We start from the raw sequence: 26582 nt of genomic DNA, 5'->3' as shown, positions 1-26582 counted from the left end.
GTGCTCTATAAATATTAATTTCCCATCCCTTGGGCATTTCTTTTCCCACCTTTCCTTCAGCCTTTTCTTTCAGGAGGACTGTGGTCGTAGTTCCTGTGTAGCCAGTTTGCTTAATGGGACAATAGTCTGGTAAATGACTAATGAGTTATCATAAACACTACAATTAAAACACCTAAACATTATCATATGTAAATGCCCTAGCAAACAGGCCTCCCTACCCAGTAAGAGTTCTAATTTTCCCTTCCACCAGGGGTGGGATCCAGGAAGAGGGCTACTCCCTTGGATGGGGGTGGTGTTGGGATGGGGGAGGAGGGCTTTCTAGGACTCTGGGCATGAAGGGGAGGGAGGGGAAATAAGGAAGAGGAGGGAAGGAGAGGAGTGGTACCTTTCTCGGGGCTCGGCTCTCCCAGTGTGGGTGGAGCCGCCCCTGAGGCTTGGCATAGATGTTGCTCAGGTGTGAGTACAGGTGGCTCTGAACCTGCAAGGGGTTGTAGGTGGGCTCCAGCTCCAGGCTATCCAGCATGCTCTGAGGAAAAGAAAAGAGGGGCCTTACCCAGGGAACTTGAGGTCACAGAACACAAGATGTCAGGCAGTGATCCAGAAGTGTGAGGGGCTGGAGGAAGTGTGAAACCCCAGGGCTGCCATGAAGGCTGTGAAATAGATGCTGTCCCACTGGGTGTTCTGGCCTGAGGTCCAGTGCTTGTGATGTAAGGGCCAGGCATGGGTAGGAGAAGTAGGAAAAACCCTAAGTGGTTAGGAACACTGAACACTCTGGCCCCAAGACGCATGTCCAGGGGTTCTGAGGGGGCCGGCGCACATGAATGCTACAAGGGATCCCCTGTGAGCACGGAGGGAGAGTGTGTCAGCGGGCTACACAGCAGGGCGGGGTGCTCACAGCCTGCAAGGCGAGTACATGGAGTTCTCAGCCTGGAGGTGAGCTGAGCTGAATGGAAAGGGAGGAGGGGATACAGGAGTACAACATTCCTGTGCAGTCAGGTTTTCCGGCCACAACATCCTGTGCCAGGAACCACTGGCCCCAAAGTGAGACGCTGAGCGGGCCATGGCCATTTGTGCCCACCTCTCTCTGTGTCTCTGTGGCCGCCAAGCCAAGAGTACAATCCCAGGCCTTGTCCTTGCTGCGTTTAAGCCAGCGAGCCAGCAGCAATGTGGTTCCAGTTCTCCCTACCCAGAGCCATCCCTCCCACCCTTAGCCTGGGGAGACTAGCAGAGCAAATGTAGAGAATCCAGATCCCAGGAGGAGGAGGAGGAGGAGGAAAAAATGGCCTTTGCATCTACATCCATCTCGTCTCATTTTGAAGCCCTTCCTATTTTGGGCACCTACATTGGCTGCCTTTTCCTCCTTTTCTCAACAAACATAAATGAGCGCAACACAGGTATACACATATGCACACATGCAATGCAGAAAGTTAGACCCCTAAGAATACACCAGCACAGATATGCACAGGCACATCTATACCCACTGCCACCAATTTGGAGACCCAAGCGCTGACACATTCAAAAAATAAACACACAAAGACACGAAAACCCATACAAAGAATGATTTTTTGGGTCTCCTTTTACACCCTTCTCCTTTCTTTTTTCTTCTGTCTTCCGCTGTTGTCTTCTCCTTTCCTTTCCCTCCCAATGTTCTGCTCTCCCTTGTCTAACATCACAATCTCCTCTCTGGGGAGGAGGTGGGGGCAGGAGAACCAGTCTGTGCAAAGACAAAACCGACAAAACAAGTGTCCAGTGCATCCCCAGGAGCTGGAGCTGCCGGTGCTGTGGCTTCCTCCCCTGCTTCCCTGTGCCCTGGCCTGCCATCAGGCTTCTACTCTGTGATGCTCCCTTTTCTCCTTCACAGCCACCTATTCCTCAGATTTCAGGTCCGTGTGCATGTCGTGAGTCCTCTAGGATGACTCTAATTCCCAGTCATCACTGATGCCAATATCCCTTTTCTCTCCCAGTTTTTTCCTCTCAAGTCTCATTTCCCTCAACCCAGCCTCCATTCTATTTCACTCCTTACCCTGCTGCCATCATCTAAGTGTTTACTTCCTTCTTCTGGCATCATTGCCTATTCTTGCTTTCTCTTCTTACTGTCTTACCACACTCCTTCCTCAGCTCCCCATCCATTCCCTCCTGGGCTCACTCCTCTCCCTCCTCCCTTTCTCAAACTCCATTCGCTTCTAGATCTGTCCCATGAGATCTGGGCTCCACTTGCCTCCACATTCTTAAGACTGTCATCACGTGGGTCCTCAGGTAGCAGGGGGAAGGTGCTGGGAAGCATCAGTTCCCGTGTGGCCACCGCCTTCACCAGCAGTGTGAGGGAGCGTGATGGCATGATCACATAGAAGGTGCTGGCAGGAATTCTCTGGCTGTGTCCTGGGCCCAGTGGTTCCCCCTTGGCTAACAGCAGCCATTCTCTTTTCTGAAACAAGGACATACAGAAATACTGGTTCATCTTTAGTCTATGGCATGATTTGAGGATCAGTCCCAATTGAAGTTTCCCTGACTTCCAGGGGTGCTGAGGGGGCAGAGCCATTTAACTTTGGCCCTGGTAGGGAGGGACTTCCTGCTTGAATCATCAATATCACGAGGTACTACTCTTCCTGCCTGGTCTGGGATATGCCAGAGAGAGTACATAAAAGGGTCAACAATGGAGAGAAAAGTTAAGAAATGCCCTGTAACTTGAAGTAGATGTTCATCCCAGAGGGGCCTACCATATTCAACACTACATGTGGACTTTTAAGAATTATAATTCTTAAAAACAGAGTCTTGAAGCCCATGGTGCGTGACTATACTCCTAGCTACTCAGGAGGGTGAGGTGGGAGGATCCCTTGAGCCTAGCAGATCAAGGCTGCAGTGAGCCATGATTGTACCACTGCACTCCAGCCTGGGTGACAGAGTGAGACCCTGTCTGTCTCAAAAGGAAAAAGAAAAAAGCAGTATCTTGAAACCAAGACTTGTATGAAGTGTTGTCTGTTGTAGAAATTCAGTTCTTCTTTTGAGGGTAATAAAGTCTGGTTTGTTAACAACTGGGATTAGAACGGGCTGACTGGGGAATATCCCTGGAATGTCCAGAGAGTGTACAAGGTAGTAAGGCCAGATGTGGTGGCTCACATCTGTAATCCCAGGATTTTGGGAGGCCAAGGCAAGAAGACTGCTTGAGCCCAGGAGTTCAAGACCAGTCTGTGCAACATACCAAGACTCTACAAAAAATTAAATAAATAAAGATAGATAGATGATTGATAGATAGACAGATAGAGAGAAGGCAGTGAAAGCAGCCTGCAAAGTGGGAGGAGAAAGAGAGAGCAGGGCCGGGAGCGGTGGCACACACCTGTAATCCAGCACTTTGGGAGGCCAAGGCGGGTGGATCACCTGAGGTCAGGAGTTCTTGACCAGCCTGACTAACATGGTGAAACTCCGTCTCTACTAAATACAAAAAAATTAGCTGGGCCTGGTGGCACATGCCTGTAATCCGAGCTACTTGGGAGGCTGAGATAGGAGAATCGCTTGTACCTGGGAGGCAGAGGTTGCAGTGAGCCAAGATTGTACCATTGCACTTTAGCCTGGGTAATAAGAGCGAAACTGTCTCAAAAAATAAAAAAAAACATAAATAAAGAAAGAGCAGAGGGAGAGGTGGGTGGGTGCAGGGCCCTTGAGATCATCTTAGCCGATCACAGGACAAGAAGAGTCAGGATGCTGGGGGCAGTGCCGCTGTGGATGACGGGTATTATGGAACAGAGGGTGGCACTTTGCCATATGCCATGGAGATGGCAGAGGTTAGGGCATGGGTAAGAATAAGAGACAACCAGACTTCTGAGAAGATTTCGTAGGTGTATCCTTTTAAATGAGCCATGAAAATGAGGCAATTTTTTGTGGTAGCTTTTCAACAAAAACCACAAAACTCCAGGAAATATGGAGTTAGAACTATTATAATCATCTCAAACTGTGTCCTCTTACTGGGGGTGATTGTTAGTTACATCTGGTACAAACCATAACAACCTCCCTGCTACATAAGATGGAAGAAAACACAATGAGTTCTGGCAACTCTTATATGAAAAGTTGAGACAAATAAAAAAATAGGAAAGGCAAAGCAGGGGAAAAGATTTTCAGAGAAAGAGGAGTATCAGTGTCTTGGGGAAGACAAATAGAAAGAGACACAGTGAGACAGAAAATACTTGCTGTACCATTAGAGTTAGACCCCAGCGGGGAGGTGCTGGGGTGGTCATAGGGGAGGCTCTGCACTTTGAAGCAGTGTCATCATTCTGTGCAGTGTGGAGCTCTGAGGAGGTCTGGTAGGCACAGCAAGTGGTAGGAAACCTGTTAACATCTCCAAGAAAAACAGGTATGTACCATTCCTGTGGTTGCTGACCTTTGTGGGGTAGGACTTGACTGATAATTCGGGAGGCATGATGCATCCTCATTAGAAGGTTTCAGGGGTGGGGCAGATGATTTGGGCATGGGAAAATTAGTCATAATCATAATTACAAACTTTAATGGAATGCTTATCAGGCACCAGGTACTGTGCCAAGAGCTTTATGCATGCCTTCAGAAGTTCATGCTTGCTTAGTGCTTTGCTTCTATCTAGAGATGTGCTGTCTTCCTGAAGAACAAATTCAAATGTGCAGGAAAGTCAGCTTGATGCTTAGAATCCATCACACTGGGAATAAATGGTATAGAAATCATGGTGTGTGTGTATGTGGGTGGGCGGGGGGGAACTGCCACTGCTCTGAGGACATGGCCTGTTTAAGCCTGGAAGGGATAGTAACCAGGAAGTTTCAGGGGACTCCATTTCAGTTGGCTTAAGTAACTTCTGATGGGGCTCAGGGGCTCAGGATTTGGATTATTAGTATTGTTTTAAATCTTCTATTTTTACATTGATTCCTGCATTTGCTTGTGAATTTTTTGTCTATTAAGAATTTATTGGCCGGTCACGGTGCCTCACGCCTGTAATCCCAGCACTTTAGAAGGACGAGGTGGGCGGATCACCTGAGGTCCGGAGTTCGAGACCAGCCTGACCAACATGGAGAAACCCCGTCTCCACTAAAAATACAAAATTAGCTGGGCATGGTGGTGCATGTCTGTAATCCCAGCTACTCCGGAGGCTGAGGCAGGAGAATGGCTTGAACCTGGGAGGCGGAGATTGCTGTTGGCCGAGATGGTGCCATTGCATTCCACAGCTAACCTCATATGTGGTGGTGAAAGAGTGGATTCTCTGCCTGTATCATCAGAAACAAGGCAGAGATGTCTGCTCTTGCTACTTCTATTCAGTATTGTCCTGGGAGGTGTGTTGAAGACCAGAAGGCCATTTCCCACATTTTCTGACCTGTTTTAAGCTCCTTGGATTTTGGGTATGATTCTAGGGGGAGAGGCACCCATAAAGATATTGAGTGTGTCAACATCCTGGCCCTTGGGAACCAATGTTTTCTAAATTTGATTTAGAAAAAATATAGTAATGTGACATTTCTCATATCAGAGAGCTATGGTGCAAAAGGTCTAGATAGATGTGGCAACAAATACATGGGTGTGGAAAGGCAAGAAAGATGAATGGAGACAGGCTGTGGTGGAGGCAAGAAAGGCTTCGTAGTGAAATTATTTAAGCAGCATCTAGAAAAAAATGAGTAGATACTTGTCAGGTGGACAGAGGCAAGAGGAAGGGAACAGCATGAAAAAAGGTGTGGAGGTGTGAAACAGTTCAGCATATTTGGAGAACATTCAGTCATTTATTAGTGTGGCTGGGGTGGAGGATGCGAGGGGCGTAGGTGAAAGATGAAGCAAGAGAAACAGACAAAGCTGGGTCACAGGAAGCCCACTGACTCATGCTAGGCTGCTGTTCTAGCACCTGTCCATCCCCTGACCCGCCCAGATGCTACACTCTAACCTCATTCTGTTCTCGAATGGCTCCTGACCTGCCATCACCCCACTCTCAGCTTGGATTCTTGGTCTTGAGTCTTCGCCTATTTAACCAAGGACTTTCCGTTTCCCCACCCAGTTATAGCCCAACTGGCTCATTGCCTATGTACTTAGACTCCTGCTGAACACATCATGGCTTGAATCCTGTAACTTCTGTGGCCAATTAGGGCAGACATGGACTGTAAAGCTCTGGAATGTGTCTCCAGAGACTCTGACATTTTAAGTAGGAAACTGAAAGACCTAGGTGGTATTTTCATTTCTTTTTCTAGCTCACACAGATATGACTTTGTAATTGAAATGAGGATGTGGAAAGTGAGTCACTAGCTACATAACTAGGACTATACAGCAAGATTTGGTAATAGAAATGATATTTTCCTGGCAATGGATAGATTGATCTCATAAAGACTTGGAAAAAATTAATTTTATTTATATATTTATTTCCTACCACATTCCACAAAACAGCTACGCCAGTTTAGAAAAATGGAACAGCATAAAAAGATAAAATAAATAATTATGGGGACTGGGCAAAAGAAAAATAAAATAGGGCAATAAAACAGCCAGGATTAGATAAGCTCACAGAAATACAAACCACCCACTTTTGCTAGAAGGGAGCCCCATAGCTTTTCCTGATATAAAATGTGGGTGAAGCTGTCTGTGGCTTATTGAGTAGTGAATATATTTCAGAGCACTCCTGCAATCAATATGCTGATAAATTTCACGGAGCTGTAGAGTGGTGTAGAGTTTGGGGCCTGAAGCCAGCCTTTCAATCCCAACTCTACCATTTACTCTCTGGGCCTCAGTTTCCTCATCTGTAAAACAGGGATAATAATTCTTACTTCAGAGAATGGTTATGGGGATAAAATAAGTTAGTAGCTGTGAAGTGTTTAGAACTGTGTCAGGTACATGGTAAGCACCATGAAGTGTTAACTTTTCAAAATTAAAAATACATTTAATTATGAATGTTTATTTAACTTGGTTAAATTAAAAATACTTGAATAATTCTTAGATATAGATCTATAAAAGCTCCAAAGAATGCTGCCAAAACACATAGCTCTCTTGTGGTCTGTATTAATCTAAGAGTGACATTTATGGGAGTGGTGGACAATACATATTTTTCAGAAAAGACTGGGAAAAGTCTTGCCTATCTGATGAAGTGATCATTTTCCGAGGAAAAGCAAGGAAATACCTGAATACAGCAAAATAATCTATGAGGAAGACAGAAAAAATTTTCAAGTGAAAAATCAGGGAATGAAATAACAAGGCTGTGATTGACGAAGGCTTAGAGTATGTGTAAAATGTAATTTGAAAAGTTACACAACATTTATAGTCGATGAGGACTGGTGGGTTGGCACTAATCATTACGACTTAATTATGGCAATGTGAACTCTGTTCAGAAGAACTGCTCAAAAAAAAAAAAAAAAGCGCAAGTGAAGAGGCAGTGGTTGAATAAACTGAGCTATACCCACACTTGTAAGGAAATCCACGAGCCTGAAAATGAAAATATGGTGAAGCCAGCCAAATGGCTAAGGGGAACTTAGAAGATGTGCTGTATGTCTGAACAGATAGCAAAGGGGGAATAAATGAGCATTTAATAAACATCTACTTCTGCATCTAAGTGGGTTGGAGTGGCCAGAGGCAGACTGGTTCTCCTGCCTAGAACAATCAGAAAAGCTGGATAATTTGTTGGAAGGCATTAAGGAGTTGCTGAGGCAATGAGATCTAGAGGTATCTAAGTCTCTAGAGAAGGAAGAGTCCACAGAGATGAGGGAATTATTGCAGCTGCTTATACCCTGGGAGTATATGTTGATTCTGGGACAGAGGGCATGCTGGTAGTGGTGGCTGGAGGAGCTGAAAATCCAAGACTTCCACCTGTGGAGGCAAGTATAGGAGAACAGAGAAACTAGCAGATTTTTTGGTGGAGCCTTGGTGGTGGGAAGGGATGGGAATCAAGTTAATTTTCCCCCAAACACATTTGCCAAATATTAGGGCTGCATGGAACAAAAGGCAAAAACACTTAAGGAGAAAGATTCCAAAAAGTAGAATGTTTGAGCAGACTTGGGCGCCAGTGATTAGAGGTGGGACCTTCCAAAGGGAGGGGATACACATAATACACCAGGCTTTCAGTGGAAAACTCTGGAGGGCCAGGAACAAACCCTGGATAGATTGAGCATTAGCAGGACTGCAGCCCAGCCTTGACTCAGCACAGTTTCTAGTGAAACAGGATGCTCAGCCACCACTCTATCTGCCTAGTGTGGGAAGGGTGAGCCCTCTCTAGAGAAAGCTAACACCAGCTGGAGTCTCTACAATTTATTTATATATGTTATTGCCAGGTGTGACAAAAGACATGTGCCACATGTCTGAACACCAAGAGAAAAAAGAGACAATAGAAACAAATACATAAGTGATCCAGGTATTGGGGTTAGGTGACAAGAACCTTAAAATTACCATGATTAGTATATTTAAGAAATTAGGGCCAGGCGTGGTGGCTCATGCCTGTAATCCCAGCACTTTGGGAGGCCAAGGTGGGCGGATCATGAGGTCAGGAGATCGAGACCATCCTGGCTAACACGGTGGAACCCTGCCTCTACTAAAAGTACAAAAAATTAGCCGGGTGTGGTGGCAGGCGCCTGTAGTCCCAGCTACTTAGGAGGCTGAGGCAGGAGAAAGGAGTGAACCTAGGATGTGGAGCTTGCAGTGAGCCGAGATCACACGACTGCACTCTAGCTTAAGCAACAGTGCAAGACTCTGTCTAAAAAAAAAAAGAAAAGAAAAGAAAAAAAAAAGAAATTAGATGAAAATATGGAGAATTTCTTCAGAGAATTAGAATCTACAAAAATAGAAACAAATGGAAACTGTAGAACTGCTAGCCAACCACTGTGTGGAAATCATGTGCTAGACATGTGCTGGGTGCTTTACACACCCAATATTTAATCATCTTAAAAACCACATGAGGTATATTTTATTGTCTATATTTTATATGTGATGGGACAATAGTTACCAATGTGTGTGTCATGCACCTTCTCCCTTACTCTACTTTTTTTTTCTTTTTTTGTTTTGAGATGGAGTCTCACTCTGTCACCCAGGCTGCCAGGCTGGAGTGCAATGGCGTGATCTCGGCTCACTGCAACCTCCGCCTCCTCGGTTCAAGTGATTCTCGTGCTTCAGCCTCCCAAGTAGCTGGGATTACAGGCATGCACCACTACCACCAGCTAATTTTTACATTTTTAGTAGAGATGAGGTTTCACCATGTTGGCCAGGCTGGTCTTGAACTCCTAACCTCAGTTGATCTGCCTGCCTCTGCCTCCCAAAGTGCTGGGATTAGAGGTGTGAGTCACTGTGCCCGGCCCTCCCTCACTCTACTTCTATTGATTAAAGAAGAAGCTTTATCAGCTTTAGTTCTTAGTATTTTAACTAGGTAGAAGGAGACAGGACCTGAGAGAGAGGAGGACTACATTATGTCAGAGAGGCTAAGTCAATTTATAATATATGGCTAAGAGAGGGAGGAAGAGGATTGAGAGAGAACAGGGACTGAGGAGGTAGAGATATTTTGTGTATGTATATGTGTGTGTGTGTGTGTGTGTGTGTGTATGTATACCTGTGTGTGTGAAAGGTTCTAGGAACAGCTTCAGGTTAGAGATAATTGGGTGGGGGAAGAATATTTGAGAAATGTCATCGTGGGTTATGAACTAGATCCTCTTTGCTGTCCTTTGAATACACAAATCACTTTAAAATTTACTTTTGGGCCTCTGATAGTGCTTCCATATATGCCATTTGTGCAGAGACTAAGCCACATAGGGGCCATTACATTTGTTAGGGTTACAAATAGATAAATACCCCAATGCTTAGTGAGGGTAGGCAAGTTGCCTAAGTTCACACAGTTGGAAAATGAAAAAAGCTGTCAGGAACCTAAGGCCATGTGATTCCACAATCCAGGATTTTCCTGGACAATACAAATTATATTTTACTACAACATATTAGAAAACTGCCTTGCCTTGACTCCTCCAAAAAGAGAAGTAAGAACGGGGGAATTTCTACTGTGGGCCTAAATTTGACCAAAGCCTAGGAATTGGTTAGTAAAGTGGGGGAGTGGTAGAAAAGGCACTATGTCAATCTGGAGTTTGGGTAGTCAAATTATATCTTTGACTTTAATCTCAAACATAGGATCATATACTTAAAAACCTACTTGAAATATGCTTTTCTCCAAAAAGAAACAGCATACAAATGTCTAATGACAAGTGGAAGAAACTGGAGAGCTCTCATTCAAGAAGTACCACTTGAGCTTGGTCTTTCAGGATAGGGTAGGATTTGAACACACAGAAATGAGAGAAAGGTCAACATGAACAAAGGCTCAAAGGCGGAAAAATTTAAGGTTTTTATATTAATTTGATTGGAGTGTATGGTTAACGAAGGGGAATAATGGGAGATAAGGTGGGACCTTGAATATTAGGCTAAGGAATATGGACTTTATGGATGAACAATGGTAAGCCACAAAGTATTTTTAAGCTGAGTAGTGGCAGAATCAGTGCTGAATAGACTAATCAAAAGATTAATCTGTTGGCATTATGCGAAGTGGACTAGGAATGGGAAGCACTAAAAGCATTGAGACAAGTTGAGAGATTATTGCAGTATTAAAGGAAAGGTTAAAAGGGCTTGAACTAGGATAGTGATAACAGATGCTATAGGGATAGAATAGGCAAGGTGTAATATGTGATTGAATATTGATAACATAGAAAAACATGTGATAGGGGAATGCTTCAAGGAAATTAAGCTGGTGCCAATGTGCAGGGAAAACCAGAAGAGAGATTGGAGGCAGGGAAGCCTGTTAGGAGTTTACTGAAGAAGTCCTGGTGAGACAAGCAGTGGGAACAGGAAGTAAAGGAGAGTTAACAACTCATGTTATGAGTGGAAAATTGATGTGACTTAGTGATGAAGTAGGTGTAAAGGGTGAGATGGCTGAAAGTGACTGAGGTTTCAAGCCTGGGTGACTAGACAATGGCGGTGCTGCTATTAACAGAAAGGCAGAAGTTAGAACGAGAACTTGGCTGGGGGGGAACATCACAATGAAAAACAGAAAGCAAGAGAGTTAAATAGGGAGCTGACTTGAAGTCAGATTTTAAAAGAACATATGAAAAAGGTATATGAAAGAATAAAAAACCAAAGATGGAGTTAAAGAAGCATGGCAAACTTGTAAAAATAGGCTTAGGAGGTTAAAACCCTAAATAAATCTTTTTTTTTTTTAATTGTAACCAAATGTGTGATTTATTTTGGGAAGAAAATAATTAAAACTGAGGCCTTTTTCCAAAAAAGGGGAGAAATAACAATAGCAGATAGTACCCTGAAAACCCTAAATAAATCTTGTCACACTTAAAAATATTTGTGTTGAATTAATGAGCTGAAGTTTGTGAAAAGTTTGTACTCTATAACATACTGCCATTCAGGATTTTTGCTGCTTGGAGAAAATGTCATGTGAAAAGCAAGAAGGAAGAGGCATTTAAACACTGTTTTGCAGCCAGGCGCGGTGGCTCACGCCTGTAATCCCAGCACTTTGGGAGGCTGAGGTGGGCGGATCAACTGAGGTTGGGAGTTCGTGACCAGCCTGACCAACATGGAGAAACCCTGTCTCTACTAAAAATACAAAATTAGCTGGGCGTAGTGGTACATGCTTGTAATCCCAGCTACTCGGGAGGCTGAGGCAGGAGAATTGCTTGAACCCAGGAGGTGAAGGTTGTGGTGAGCTGAGATCGCGCCATTGCACTCCAGCCTCGGCAACAAGAGTGAAACTCTCTCAAAAAAACAAAAAACAAACAAACAAAAAAACTGTTTTGCTTCTCTCTTTTCCAGAATAGGAGAGTGATCTTTAATCTAGAGGAGGTGGACCAAACAGAGTAAAGAGAACAGCAGTACAAGATGGGTAAGCAGCTGTTATGAGTACTGTGCCATTTTAAGTGAGTTCAGCTCCGCTGAAGTACAGAAGCATAGGGTGTAAGCGAAGGGAGAATTAGCTTCAGTGTTATAGTCTGTATTTATCTGGCTACATCCAGAGTAGGGAGTTCAGCAAATAAGTTAAAAACATGGGCTTTGTAGTCAACAGAACTATGTTCAAATTCTTTTTAAATTTTCTTTCTTTTTTTTCCCCCTCAGACAGGGTCTCCCTCTGTCACCCAGAGTGCAGCGGTGCAATCGTGGGTCACTGCAGCCTTGAACTCCTGCGCTCAGGCGAGCCCTTCCACCTCAGACTCCCGAGTAGCTGGGACTACAGGCATGAGTCACTGCTCCTGGCTAATTTCTTAATTTTTAATAGAGACAGGGTTTCACTCTGTTTCTCAGGCTAGTCTTGAATTCCTGGGCACAAGTTATCCTTCTGCCTTGGCCTCCTAAAGTGCTCGGATTACACGTATGAGCTAGGTCCTCAAATTCTGACAAGACTACTTTGGCAGCCGTGTGACCTTTGGTAACTCACTTGGTCTTTTTAGGACTCAGCCTCCTGCATCTGCAAAAGTTGGGATAACAATCCCTACTTCACAGAGTATTGTGAGGATTAAATGAGGTAAAGTATGCAAAACACCTGGTTAAGTGACTACCACTTAGTAAATGCTCCAAAATATGGGTATCTACTAGTGACAGGTCAACTACATCCCTGTCCTTTTCCATGACAGAAGACTAATAAAGAGGTCTCAGCCGGGCGTGGTGGCTCACGCCTGTAATCCCAGCACTTTGGGAGGCCAAGGCGGGCAGATCCTGAGGTCAGGAGATCGAGACCATCCTGGCTAACACGGTGAAACCCTGTCTCTACTAAAAATACAAAAAATTAGCCGGGCATGGTGGCGGGCGCCTGTAGTCCCAGCTACTCGGGAGGCTGAGGCGGGAGAATGGCGTGAACCAGGGAGGCGGAGCTTTCAGTGAGCCGAGATCACGCCACAGAACTCCAGCCTGGGCGACAGAGCGAGACTCCGTCTCAAAAAAAAAAAAAAAGAGGTCTCTTCATCCCTACAACAGTGCTTGGCACACAGTGGTCAGTAAATATCTGATAAATAGATAGAGAGATAAATGCAGATCCTCAGACCCTGAGTTTAGTGGCAGGGAGACTCTAATCTTGTGTAGGTAAGCCAGGATGGAAGGGAATACTTTTTCCTATCCTTATTATTACTTTTTTTTTTTTTTTTTTGGAGACAGAGTCTCACACTGTTGCCCAGGCTGGAGTGCAGTGGCACAATCTCGGCTCACGGCAACCTCTGCCTCCCAGGTTCAAGCGATTCTCCTGCCTCAGCCTCCCAAGTAGCAGGGATTACAGGTGCCTGCCACCACGCCCAGCTAATTTATCTTGTTTTATTTTTAGTAGAGATGGGGTTTCGTTATGTTGGCCAGGTTGGTCTCGAATGCCTGACTTTGTGATCCACCCACCTTGGCCTCCCAAAGTGCTGGGATTACAGGCGTGAGCCACCATGCCCGGCCTATTATAACTATTTTTTGAGACAGGGTCTTGCTCTGTCACCCAGGCTGGAGTGCAGTGGTGCACTCTGGCTCACTGCAACCTCCGCCTCCCGGGTTCAAGTGATTTTTATGTCTCAGCCTCCCGAGTAGCTGGGATTACAGGGGCGTGCCACTATGCCTAGCTACGTTTTGCATTTTTAGTAGCGATGGGATTTCACCATGTTGGCCAGGCTGGTCTTGAACTCCTGGCTTCAAGTGATCCACCTGCCTTGGACTCCCAAAATGCTGAGATTACAGGCATGAGTCACCACACCAGGTTATACTTCCTATAACTTTTCCCCTACTTAGGACATTTGAGTTGTTTCCAATTTTTCGCCATTGTAAATAACACTAAGATGAACATGCTGGTACATATCTTCGCTCCCTTTCCTGACTGTTTTCTTGGGCTACATTCCCAGCAAAAGGAAAGGGTATCATTTTCCAGAAAATTTACACCCTCTCTAGCAGTGTATTAAAATGTCAGTGTATGTTTAAAATATCAAATACTGTAAGAATGTATTGAAGCCACCTGGGAGAAATTCTTCCCAAGTGATGTATCATCTCAGATTCTGAGGAACTGGGTGGAGTAAATAGTGAACTGAGCTGTCGGGCACTAACAGTTACAACGGCTCCGTTGTCTCTGCTCTGCAAAGACAGGAGATGGGTGTTCTTCAGACAGGAAACAGGAACTCAGTGGGCGGACCTAAAGGGGAGTGTGGGCTTTGAAACAGGAAAAAAAGAAGTCTGCTTCTGATAGTGAAAGAGATGCATTGCTGTGCTGTCCTCATCATCCTACTAGGTCAAACCTTCATTCTATATCTGTCTTTGCATTCTATTTGCAGTTGTTTTAATTTTGCTAAGTGTTGTGTTAGTTTCATGTGACTGCTTTTATTTTTTCCATTTCAGGGAATGACATCCATCTAGTTCAAGTCAGAAACTGGGCAGTTATTTGATACTTCCTGTTTCTCACTCACTATATCCAATCTCTCAAACAAGTTCTGACAATCCTGTCTCTGAAATATTTCTACACTTGGTCATAGCCAAAAGGCCAAGAAACAATTCTAAAATATTTCTCTAATTGGTTTGCTCATCTCATCTTGACTTGCAATGTTCTAGTCCGAATCACCACTGTCTCTTGCCTAGACTACTGCAATACCCTCCTATCTCATTTTCATGTTTCCATTTTTGCTTCTGCAAGTTCATTTCCAAATTTCTGCCCAAGTAATATTTTAAAAACTTAAATAGATAATGTTATTTCTCATGATTTGTTTCCTTAAGTCCAAATCCTTAATTTGGCCTACAAAGCTTTGCATGATTTGACCCCTGCTCACCTCTCTAACCCTACCTTTTGTCACTCTCTCCCTTCCTCCCTGTTTCAGTCACAATGGCTTTTCTGTTCTTGATTTTTCTCTCAGCTCTTTCCAGCCTTAGGGTCTTTGCACATGCCTTTCCCTACACCTGGAATGCTCTTCCTGCCACCCTTCACCTGGTTAATTCTCACTTATCTTGTAGGTCTTAGTTTAAATGTCAATTTTATAGACAGGCTTTCTTATAGCAGCCTCTTCTTTTCCTTTATAAACTTCTCATAATTAAGAATATATACATTTCTGTTTCTTCCATTGGAGAGTGGGTTTCTTGAGGTCATAGTTAATGTCTTTTAGGTCACTACAGAATACATATCTAGGGCTTGACACAATGTCTGGCACAGACTAAGTGCTCTTCATTTAAATGAACCATAATGTCTATCACAGTGTTAGGAAGGAAGTAGGTTTTAAAATACAGGTACTTATGGAAAATTCCCTGTTGCCATTTAAATGTTAAGCTTACAAATAGGGAATTTTCAAGTTTAGTGTTGTATAACTGAATTCAGGAATTATTCTCTATAGCATGAAACCAACAAAAGGCAAGTCATATTTACTCCAAATTTCAGAGTATATCCAGTTTTTTCTGTCCTCTTGAGGGTTGAGGCAGATTTAGGATTGGGCAGAGTTAGTTAGCTGCTTTTCTGTGGTTGGTACTTTAAAAATGATTCTTCTTTTTCACCTGGGGACATGGGTACTCACCAGCAGGCTGTGACACAAAGCATGGAAATGTTGCTGATTTGTCTCTAGCTCATCCCAGTCCAGCTGCCAACAGCTTGTAGGTCTGAGGATGAATGGGAGTCCATATGTCAATGACTCACAGAGCCCGCTAGATTTTAAAGCCCTAGGAAGAGATAATTACAGTGAAAGACTCCTTAGTGATATCTGGAACCTCTACCTAGATCCACTTCAATTCAGCTTAACTCTAAGATGCTACTGTGAAAGCTTTTAAATTAGTGTCTGTGAACTATCCATCTTTGTATGGCCAGCATCTAGCATAGTATCTAGCACACAGAAGATCGTCAAAGTTCAGGAACCTTTGCATGGGCACAGTGGTAGCAACTGGGAAGAGTTGAAGTGGACTCTGCCATCATTGCTAATTCATTGTGTGTGTGTGTGCTTTTTTTTTTTTCTTCAAGATAAGGGCTTGCTCTGTTACCCAGGCTGGAGTGCAGTGGTCCGATTATAACTCACTGCAGCCTTGAACTCTTAGGCTCAAGCGATCCTCCTGCCTCAGCTTCCCAGAGTGGCTGGGATTACAGGCATGAGCCACCATGCCTGGCCTGCTAATTCTCTTCTACAATTGGTTCTCCTGGAAGAAGGAATTCTAGTAGTTAGAGAAATGGGAGGGGGCAGGGGTAGATCCTACGTACCACTTACTCCTTGAAGGTTGGATCTCTGTCCTGATGCTTAAACAAAGTAGTTATTCAGTAAACATTTACTGAATGGATAAACACCTTTCTAATGAGTCAAAAGAAAAACAATCCTCATGCAGACCTCAGCATGTTCTACTGTAGCGCTTCTCCCACCATCTGCACATTTAGCCTCCACATGCTGAGTAGCCTGTCTTTGCTTCCTCATGCCGTAGCTGTAACTGCTACTTTGGAACTGACTCTTGCCTGCCTGACACTTAAGAGATACCATCTATCTCTGGACCTCCTAGTCACAGAACCACTAAGAATAGCATTTGCATGGATTGGGGAGGTTCCCTTGGACCATACTTGATCACTTGGAGCTCGTAATGAGAGGTCGATGACTGGGAAGCCATCTGATAGAGTGTGATGAAGTCTCCTTTGGGGTCATCCATTCTCAAGGAGCCGTCAGCTGTGCCAGGGAGTAGGGATGGGCTGAGCAGTCGCTCTTGGAGATCACATTTCAGACACACTACAATAAAAGCAGCATTGGAGGAAGGATTGTGAGTAATAAGTTACCTTAGGCTATGCCATTAAGAGACAACATCTGCTATCCATTCCATCTCTACCAGGCAAGCAAGGGATAGGAGTAGGCAGGAGAGTGGAAAGAGGAAAGTCTGACTGGTTTGGGAAGGGAAAGCAGGTCTGGAACCTATAAGTATCTCTATCGCTCTACACAAGAGTTAACTTATTTTCAAGGGTCTGACATGATTTTTACTTGTTTACTTCTGAGCTGGCTGAGGAGTTGTCTCATAGTGAGACATCTGGCTTGTGATCCAGTCTGAGGAACATGCATCCTCTGTGGAGGAGGTAGCTAATGCCAAAATATGCAGAGGCCCTTTGGCAATCACAGAAGGAAATCTTGCTTCTGCTGCTTCCTTGTGGCTAAGCTTTGGCAACAGTGCAGGTCAGATGAAGGAAGAGCAGGAAAGCAGAAGTCAGGCAGTCAGATGACTGCTACTGTTTCTCTGTGGGCTCATTCAGGGACATTCCGGGTGGGGGGAAAGGAATAAGTTCCTGAAATAGCTTATTTTTTAATTCCCCCAAGGAAACATGAATTTAGGACCTTCTGGGCCTTGGAGCATCACAGTGGCATCAGACAATTCTGAGGAGTGCTTAGGCTAGGTAGGAGTTACTCATCTCGGTATTATACTCTTCTGTATTAAGCTTCTGCTCCAGTAGGGAACTGCATATGCCATAGTGTATGATGATCTGTTGCACAAGCTTGAATCCTTGATATTACAAAGTTCTTCAATAAAACATATACCTGGTTTGAATACTGATAACAAACTTGTGAATATACGAATGTTAAGTATTTCTGAGAAGGCTGGTAGTTGATGTTAGTGACTTGTGAAATGACTGTACTAACTGCAACATGAGGTAAAAAAACAACATAGAAAAAAATAGAATGGCAGAACAGATGTCAGATCCAGCTGGCCCTCCTGGGCCCCGTGAATAAGACCTAGACATTAGGTCTTATCACATTAGACATTGTTAATAAGACACTAATTCTGGGTGAGACGGCCCTCAGCCTGACATGTCCCAGAGCACAGGAAGTCAGTAGGAGGGACTTTGCCTAGGACTCCAGCTTCCTCTCATTTCCTCTGTGCCTGACTTCTCCATTTCCAGTCCTGAGGCTTTAGGACTGGACAGGACTCCAGCTTCCTCTCATTTCCTCTGTGCCTGACTTCTCCATTTCCAGTCCTGAGGCTTTAGGACTGGACAGCTGTGTTCATCGGGCTGAGGTTTTCAATTCTGGTTGCAGTAAGAATCATCTAGGGCAGCAATCCTCAATCATTTTGCCATTAGTGACTGGTTTCATAAAAGACTGGTTTTTCCACGGGGTGGTGGGGGATGGTACTGTTCCACCTCAGATCAGCAGGCATTAGATTCTCATAAGGAGTGCACAACCTAGATCCCTTGCATGTGTAGTTCACAATAAGGTTTGGGCTCCTGTGAGAATCTAATGACGCAGCTGATCTGACAGGACGCAGAGCTCAGATGGTAATGCTCGTTCACCTGTTGCTCACCTCCTGCTGATCCAGTTCCTAACAGGCCACAGGGGTTGGGGACCCCTGATCTAGGAAACCTGAAAAAGATACTGATGTCTGGGCCCTACCCCAGACCAACTGAATCAGAGTCTCTGGGGGTGAAGCCCAGACACTGGTATTTTTTTTTTATACTTTAAGTTCTAGGGTACATGTACAAAACGTGCAGGTTTGTTACATATGTATACACGTCATGTTGGTTTTCTGCACCCATTAACTCATCATTTACATTAGGTATTTCTCCTAATGCTATTCCTCCCCCAATCCCCCACCCAATGGCAGGCCCCAGTGTATGATGTTCCCCGCCCTGAGACACTGGTATTTTTTTATAAGTTCCCCATGTGATTCTTATTGCAGCCTGGATTACGAACTACCCAAACTGTGGTCTCAGCAGAGTGTCCCAAAGCTGGGAAAGCTGTTTTAGCAGGGTTTGAATTTAGAAGCAGGTGTGCTTCTCCTACCCAGAGCCCAGATGCAGATGTGGCAGACACGGTACCTAAGAACAAGAAAAGAAACTCATGTGTAGCTCACCATGTGCTCTGTCAGAGGAAGGCCTTTCTAAGGGAAGCACCTAGAGATGGGGTGAAGGGCCCTAGGCAGTCAAAGAAGCAGGTGGCATCAGATAGAGAACCTTGTAAGAAGGAGTCAGAGTGAACATCTGAGACACACAACCCAAAGAGTCTAGAGGAGGAAAACTTGGGGTTTTTGTTTTCTTTCAGTTTTTGTAGTGAGCCATAGTCCAGAAATCTACATGTGTGGCAATACATAAATTTTTAAAATAATAGTGACAGCATAATCTTTATTGTGGTTGTTTAAAATCTCACATCCACCCTAGAAGAGGCCTAATTTCCCCAGACCTCATTCCAGCTGTGCCTGAACATCTGGATTCCAGTGAAGACCTCCCCAGCAGAAAAGCTGACTGCAGTCTGGATCTAAGTTCCACTCTGCATCCCGCAAACCTACACATTTCTGAAAAAATGATTATAGATGGAGATAAATATTCTGGCTCTGACCCTGGTGCTGAAAGCTTTGGAAAGAGAGAGGGGAAGCCAGAGAAATTCCAATTAGCACCATGGGCAAATGCCATGTGATAGTGGAAGAAAGGCTGGTTACAGGAGTTCTTGACCTCTGAGGGTCCCAGCCCTCCTAATGAAAGAAGTGAATCTCTAGCCCCTTTGTTCAGAATTGCTTAGCACGAGGCAGGTTAATATAGTATATAAAAGCCCAGGTTCTGGAGGAAGACAGACCTGGGTTTATTGACATTGTCTGGGCTGAGAGTGTCAAGTGTACAAAATATAGATTTCTGATCCTAAGGTTTAAGAGTAGGCCCTGTTGCCTGACTTCAAATCTTAGCTCTGCTACTAATTTTCTGTGCAGCCCTGGGAAAGTATGTTTAATTTCTCTAAGTCTCAGTTTTCTCATATGTAAAATGGGGGTAATATTGTATTTAATTGATTCTAAGACATATTTTTTTTCATCTCTATCTGTGTCTTACAATTGCCATTGGCCAGGTAGGCACTCTAAGTCCTTACTTACTACTCTAATCTAAAAGAGCTCTCTCAATGCAGGTAAAATACTACTTCTAAGTGACAAGAAAGAGCTGTGTAATGTTTAATGGGCAATGTCTTCTTTCTTTTTTTTAAGAAAACTTTATCATTAGGAAAATTTTTTTAGAGACAGGGTCTCACTCTGTTACCCAGGCTGAAGTGCAGAGGCTCCATCACGGCTCACTGCAACCTTGAACTCCTAGGTGCAAGTGATCCTCTTGGCTCAGCCTCCTGAGTAGCTGAGACTATAGGTGCATGCCACCGTGTCTGGCTAATTTTTTATTTTTATTTTTTGTAGAGACAAATCTATGTTGCACAGGCTGTCATTAATTCCTGGCTTCAACGGATCCTCCCACCTTTGCCTCCCAGAATGCTGGCATTATAGGAGTGAGCCACTGCACCTAGCCTGTTTTCTTTCTTACTGGTACATAAAATAGTGGTGTATCTTACAATTATAGCATCTTAGATTCAATGACATATGGTAACAGTACCTGCCTCATAGTGTTATGTGAAGATAAAATGGGATAATGCAAGAAATGAAGTTAATTTAGTGCTTGGCACAGAGGAAGGGCTTAGTAATGTTAGCTATACACTAGCTTCTGTATAAAGGTGCTGGCTGCCTTAAATAGGGAAAACAGATAAGTGAATTCCAGAGGATAGGACAGGGAGAAATTGGTACTATCAGCCTTGGACAAAAGGGGTGGAAAGGAGGTTCTGGGAAGAATATTTTACACAAAGAAAAGACAGATTAAAATCAACTTAAGTTGGCAAAGGCATCCTGGGCACTAGGTTGAAATGGGGGAGAGAGGAAAAGACTTGACGGCCATTCTTAGACAGAAAGGGCCTTGGGAAGCCTTAATCCTGTGTAGTAACACCTCCAAAAAGCCCTTCCCTATCCTAAAGAAACAATGGTCATAAAGAGTTCTATAATAGCTGAAGAAAAGGAACATATATAAAAACTCAAATAGACTGCCAATGGCCAAGAAACAGCTCTCAGAGGCAGCAGTAACCCTAGTGAATCGTGTCAAAGCTTAGGAGAAGGGCTTTGGTAAACATCATGTTCAATCTATTCTTCAACCCTCAATGATCTCTGTAGCCATTACCAGTATTCTGTTCAATGAGAAAGATAGGTACAACTCCCAGCCCTAAAGAAGATATACTTTGGTCATTTCTCTTTGGAGCTGGTCCCTCAGGACTCAGCTTTCCCAACCTCAGTGTGGCTCATTAGACTGATAGATGGGCCCATCTATCCGCAGGCCCAGCCGCCCCAGGTCCTGCCTGAGCCAGCCTTCTGAGGAGATGGGAGAATGGAAATGGCCTTATTCCTGCCATCTAGTGGGACCTGGAATGAAGTATAATTGCCAGGCAGAACAGTATCTATTATCCAGGATCCTTCTGGCATGCCCAGAATACTGGATTGATTTCTTGGTTGCAGTAATTGCCTGAACTACTTTGTGAACATGGTCTTGAGTACTGGTTGTCCTCCCTGGGGCGTATCTCTGTAGGTTCTTTAGTTTTCCCCCATTTGCTGCCTCCCTAGTGAGAAGATCTTTATTTAACCTTGGTTCTCTTCCTCTTGCCAGAGGCCATATTGATATTGCTGAGGTAGCAGCATGCTCCAAATTATAATGTCAAATATATTTACCACATTAAACATAAGAATATTGAGAAATGTGATCCACTGTGTTCTTACGTAGTCTAGCCAATTCTCTGTCATTGAGGTATCTCAGACTTTGCCCCTAAACTAACTGGCCCTTGCTGGTTGGGCTTAATTAGGTTCAGCTTTCTAACTGTGATTGCTTCTTAGAACTTCTCTTCTTATTCCTCATGCTTATACTGGACAGCCTCATCCAATCCTCTTCCAGTCCCCAAACCTCAACAATGCTTTATTCCACTGACTCACCAATCTAGAGTCCTGATCCCAGATAAGAATAATCATAGCCTAAATATCTTTTGGGGGTTATGTACTTGGATTATCTCTGGGTCTGGAAATGTTGCTGAAACACTGTGAAGAAAGAAGAAGATGGATTTGTTCTTGGTCTGTTCCACCGTTATGTAGCCAGGCTTTGAAGAAAATCTCCATGCTGACAATATCATTGTCTATAGTCTGAAGGTCAATGTCAGTTCCCAGAATAGAACTCTCTGCAAAAGAAAGGGAAATAAAGTGTTCGCTTAGATTGTAAATTTTGAGTAATATAAAATTTTAAATACATCCATCTTTTCTTTTTTGAGACGGGGTCTCATTATGTCACCCAGGCTAGAGGACAGTGGCTGTTCACACCCGCAGTTATTGCTCACTGCAGCCTCCAAATGCCTGAGCTCTAGCAATCCTCCTGCCTCAGCCTCCTGAGTAGCTGGGACTACAAGCACTCACCACCAGGACTAATTTTTTTAAAAACTATTTTTTAGAGATGAGGTCTCACTATGTTGCTCAGGCTGGTCTCTAACTCTTGGCCTCAAAGCAATCTTCTTGTCTCAGCCTCCCAAGTAGCTGGGATTAGCGGCACTTGTCACTGGCCCAGCTTCCATATCCATTTTTTGATCCATTGACTGTACCTCTAGACATCTAGCCTAGAGACATTCTTGAGTAGTACACAAAGAGACATATGCAAAGATGTTTGGTATAGCATTGCTGTAGTAACAATCAAAACCCCAAACAGGAAGCAACTCAAATCCCCTCAATAGGGAAATATTTAAATTATACACACTGAAACTATGTAGTATTATGCGTTTGTTAACAAAGCTAAATGTACTGACATGAAAAACTAGGAGATAGTAAGTAAATAAAGGAAGTTGTAGAACAGATATAACATGATCCCATTTATATAAAAATAAAACTATCTACATATAAATATACATATACGTAAATGCATTTTACAAAGCTCTGGAAGGCTATCATCAAACTGTTAACAGTGGACAGGAAGTAGAAATAGGGCAGGGTTCTGAGATACTTTCCCTTTTTACTATTCATACTTCTATACTGTTTTAATTTTATTGGCATCGTGCATTTCTTGTGTTAAAAAAAAATCCTAGGTCAGTCATGGTGGCTCACACCTGTAATCCCAGCACTTTGGGAGGCCGAGGCGGCAGATCACTTGAACTCAGGAGTTCGAGACCAGCCTGGCCAACATGGTGAAATCCCATCTCCACTAAAAATACAAAAATTAGCCAGGTGTGGTGGTGGGCGCCTGTAATCCCAGCTATGTGAAAGGTTGAGACACGAGAATTGCTTGAACCTGGGAGGCAGAGGCTACAGTGAACTAAGATCGGGCCACTGCACTCCAGCCTGGGCGACTCCATCTCAAAAGAAAAGAAATAATAATAATAAATAAAATAAATAAAAAATAAAACAAAGGAGAAAGAAATGCACTGTGAAAGCAAACAAACAACCCCAAAATATTCTAGAATATAAAAACAACCAAAAATTATACAGCAATGCAAATTAAATAGTTTAACAAAGGGGACTTAAGCTTCATGTTGTTGTTTTACAGTGAAAATGTGTTCTGTTACTACTTGTTATAAAAAACAAATTTAAAAAAACTAAAAGAAAAAAAGATGAATTTTTGGGCATCCCCTTATAGTAGAAAACCAAGCCCGGAGCATCAGTCATTGGCATACTGTATCTCACACGTGTGGTTAATAGCAAAGAGGATGGGGAGGGTCTAGTGGAGTGTGATTTAATTCCAAATCTGAATGAATGGAGCTGGGTAGGAGGAGTAATGAGGCTTTGCTGGTATAATTCCAGCTTCAGGCAACACTAGCTAAGGAACTGGGGTCTGGGTCTGCAGGTAAAGGTCATCAGTGAAAGCCAAATATGAGGTGGTGGAAGAAGCACAGAGCAAATAAGGGAAGAGCTAGAAAGGAGCTGAGGGGGAACCCTACTTTCCTTGCTTCATCAGGAGGGATCTCTGAAATACTTTTACAAAGGGCCTAAGAAAAGCCAGTTGCTCCAATGAATTAGCTTCTGTGTATGACTCACAGACCCCAGGGAGAAGGCTGGATTATTTCTAGAACGACATTCCTGAGGACAAGTTTGCAGAGGTGGCAGACTTTCCACAGGGAACAAAGGGGCTTCAGTCCAACATACTTCTTCCAACACAGGGGAACTGTGGTGAAAAATGACTTCATGTCATATTTAACAACTTATCCTGCAGCTGAAAAGGGGCATGAAATGCATTTCTCTATGGCCAGAATGATGAAAACTCTGCCATCTTCCATGAATAGTTATGAGGATTCATTAGTTAACTAGTTAGTTATTTCATTCATTCCATCAGATATAACTGACACTCTGTGCCCTTAAGGAGTTTATAAAGCAACATGAATCTTGACCATTTTTCCCCAAATTCTCATCTGCCTCATTATGTTTTAGGGTACTACTGTGATATATATAAAGTCATTGTCAAAAAAAAACTCCTTGTAAGTAAAGAGAAATGTCTTTTTAAAAAATAATGTGAATTTTATTTTGTCACAGGCAAAACAAAAAGTAATTTAATTTTTCTAAGCCTGAAGCCTGTGCTTTGATTTGAGTAACAAGTATGAAAATGACTGAGCAGCTTCTCCTCAGTGAGGCAAAACAGTTCTTAAAGCATAAAGTGGCAGCTACTAAAGCAATGCAATCAACACCAGGCGTGGTGGCTCATGCCTGTAGTCCCAGCTACTTAGAAGTCTGAGGCAGGAGGATAGCTTGAGCCCAAAAGTTCAAGACCCACCTGGGCAACATAGTGAGACACTGTCTCAGTTGCAAAAACAAAAACAAAAACAAAACAAAACAACAAAAAAACCAAAAACAAAACCAGAATTGAGCAAAGGAGCTAAGAAAGTAGAGAAGATAAAATTGCTTAGAGTTGAAATGACAGAATTTTGGGGAAAATAAGTGTTTCTTTTCTTCCCCCCAGGGAAAGGGTGGATGATTAGACACTCCTACCACAGACAATGTGAGGGAACAATGCAAAGCCATCTCCCGTCAAGAATCTGGAAGTAAGGAAAATAAAGGTTTCCTCAGAGAGTTAAACTATAAAATCAACCAGAATGGTGAGGCCAATGAAAAAGTTACCCTAAGAAGGGAGAATGGCTTATTGTCCAGGGCAAGATTTGACTGTAGCCTTATTTGACTTTTGATGTTATGGGCATATGTGTGTGTGTGTGTATATATATATATATTTTTGTTGTTGTTGTTGTTGTTTTTTTTTTTTTTGAGATAGGGTCTCACTCTGTCACCCATGTTGGAGTGTAGTGGTGTGATCTCAGCTCTCTGCAACCTCCACCTCTTGGGCTCAAGTGATTCTCCTGCCTCAGCATCCCAAGTAGCTGGGAATACAGGTGCGAGCCACCACAATGGGCTAATTTTTGTATTTTTTGTAGAGATGGGGTTTTACCGTGTTGCTCAGGGTGGTCTCAAACTCCTGAGCTCAAGAAATCCATCTGCGTCAACCTCCCAAAATGCTAGGATTGCAGGTGTGAGCCACCCTGCCCGGCCTATATTGGCATATCTAAAGAATGAATGCATCTATTGGAAGAGGGTTGGCCAAAAACGCAGAGAACGGGAACAACAGGGATGCATGCTGGCAATGCCCACCTGAGTGCAGCTCAGAGAAGGCATGCGGACTCAGTGATGTGTCCCAGTGGCAGAGATGTGTTTTTCAAGTCTCTGCTCTTTTTTGTGATTATGGTTATGCTTCTCCCTCTAAAACATTCTGACTTATCCTTTAGTCTTGAGCCTAGGAAGGTGTGTGTCTTTAAAAGAGTGCTGGCAAAATTAACTTTCTGATCCTGCAGAGCTAAACAGCCAGGCTTAAAGCACAGCCTCTCTATGAAGGAAAATGTCATGTGGTTAGGTCCTCCTGGCAGCCAGCTAGGCAGCAGTCTTCCCTGCTGTCACCCATTAATGTTCTGACATTCCTTTCTAAGTTCTTAACCTACATGTTCTTGGAAGAGCCATGGAGCAGAACTGCTTTCTTGAAAAAGTTCTCATATAATCTCCATAGAGGTGCTGTGTCTCAGGTTTGAGTTTTCAGTTCTGCAGTTTCAGAAGGGAGTGAACACTCTCTTGGGGACAGACTTACATTATCTAAACTAGAGACTTACGTGTAAACCAGAATGTTTTAGAGGCTAAACTTATTTTCCATTTTCTTTGTCACTGGTCTAGGCATTCATTTCCTTGTGCCTGGATTATGGCAGTAGCTTCTTAACTGTCCTAGCAAACTCCATTTCTTTCCTTCCATTACTTATTATTACTACTACCAGTTACTTTTTCTGAAACATGGTTTCATCAGATCCCTCCTTTGCTCAAGAGCACACACTGCCTTCTTGTTGTCATTCACTCATCCTGTATCACTTGGTACTACTCATTATTCCACAAGTACCCTACTCTTTCCTTCCTCTGTGATGGCTCAGACTATTTCCTCCTCATCACTACCTGTTGAGATATTGGCATCCTTGAAGCCTAAGTTCAAATGTCACCTCCTTCATGAAGTCTGCCATTATTGTATTCCCTCCATTATTGTAGCCCCACAGCTTTTGGTTTACATTTGTAATATAGTTCATATTACACTTTACCTTGGTACTATTGTTATTTGGGAATACCTTTGATCTCTCCCATCTAAATGTGAATTAAAAGGTAGAAATTGTTTCTTTTCACTTTTATCCTCCCTATCAGTGCCTTGCATAGAGCTGAAGCTTAGCAAATGCCTGAGTTGAACAGTGGCTCCCTCCTCCTCAGCTCTCATTACTTTTTCCTGTAACTCTTGAGCTTCGTCTAAGTTAGTCTCTTTGCCACATGACTTCCTTCCTTCCTTAGTGCTTTCATTACTGTCAGCCCATGGCCTGCAGCTC

At 43.5% G+C, this 26582-nt stretch overlaps 1 protein-coding gene across 4 annotated transcripts in view; it reads right to left on the bottom strand.

The window, feature by feature from the left end:
* Nucleotides 1–26582, bottom strand: part of M1AP (meiosis 1 associated protein) — a 96107-nt gene that overhangs the window by 2251 nt on the left and 67274 nt on the right. For 2 of the 4 annotated variants that reach the window (XM_005575499.5, XM_045369016.3), the window contains exons 5-9: nt 21720–21893; nt 16466–16628; nt 15447–15588; nt 2219–2425; nt 386–526 (exon numbers count right to left, since the gene is read on the bottom strand). In XM_005575499.5, coding sequence (XP_005575556.1) covers nt 386–526; nt 2219–2425; nt 15447–15588; nt 16466–16628; nt 21720–21893 — 827 coding nt within the window. Of the gene's footprint in view, nt 1–385; nt 527–2218; nt 2426–15422; nt 15589–16465; nt 16629–21719; nt 21894–26582 lie in introns of those variants that run through there. The other 2 variants (XM_045369017.3, XM_065527541.2) reach the window with 2 other exon arrangements.

This window comes from Macaca fascicularis, chromosome 13 (assembly GCF_037993035.2).
Source record: "Macaca fascicularis isolate 582-1 chromosome 13, T2T-MFA8v1.1".
Taxonomy (NCBI): Eukaryota; Metazoa; Chordata; class Mammalia; order Primates; family Cercopithecidae; genus Macaca; species Macaca fascicularis.
The sequence above is the reverse complement of the archived record's forward strand: the minus strand, read 5'-3'. Positions and strand labels throughout refer to the sequence as shown.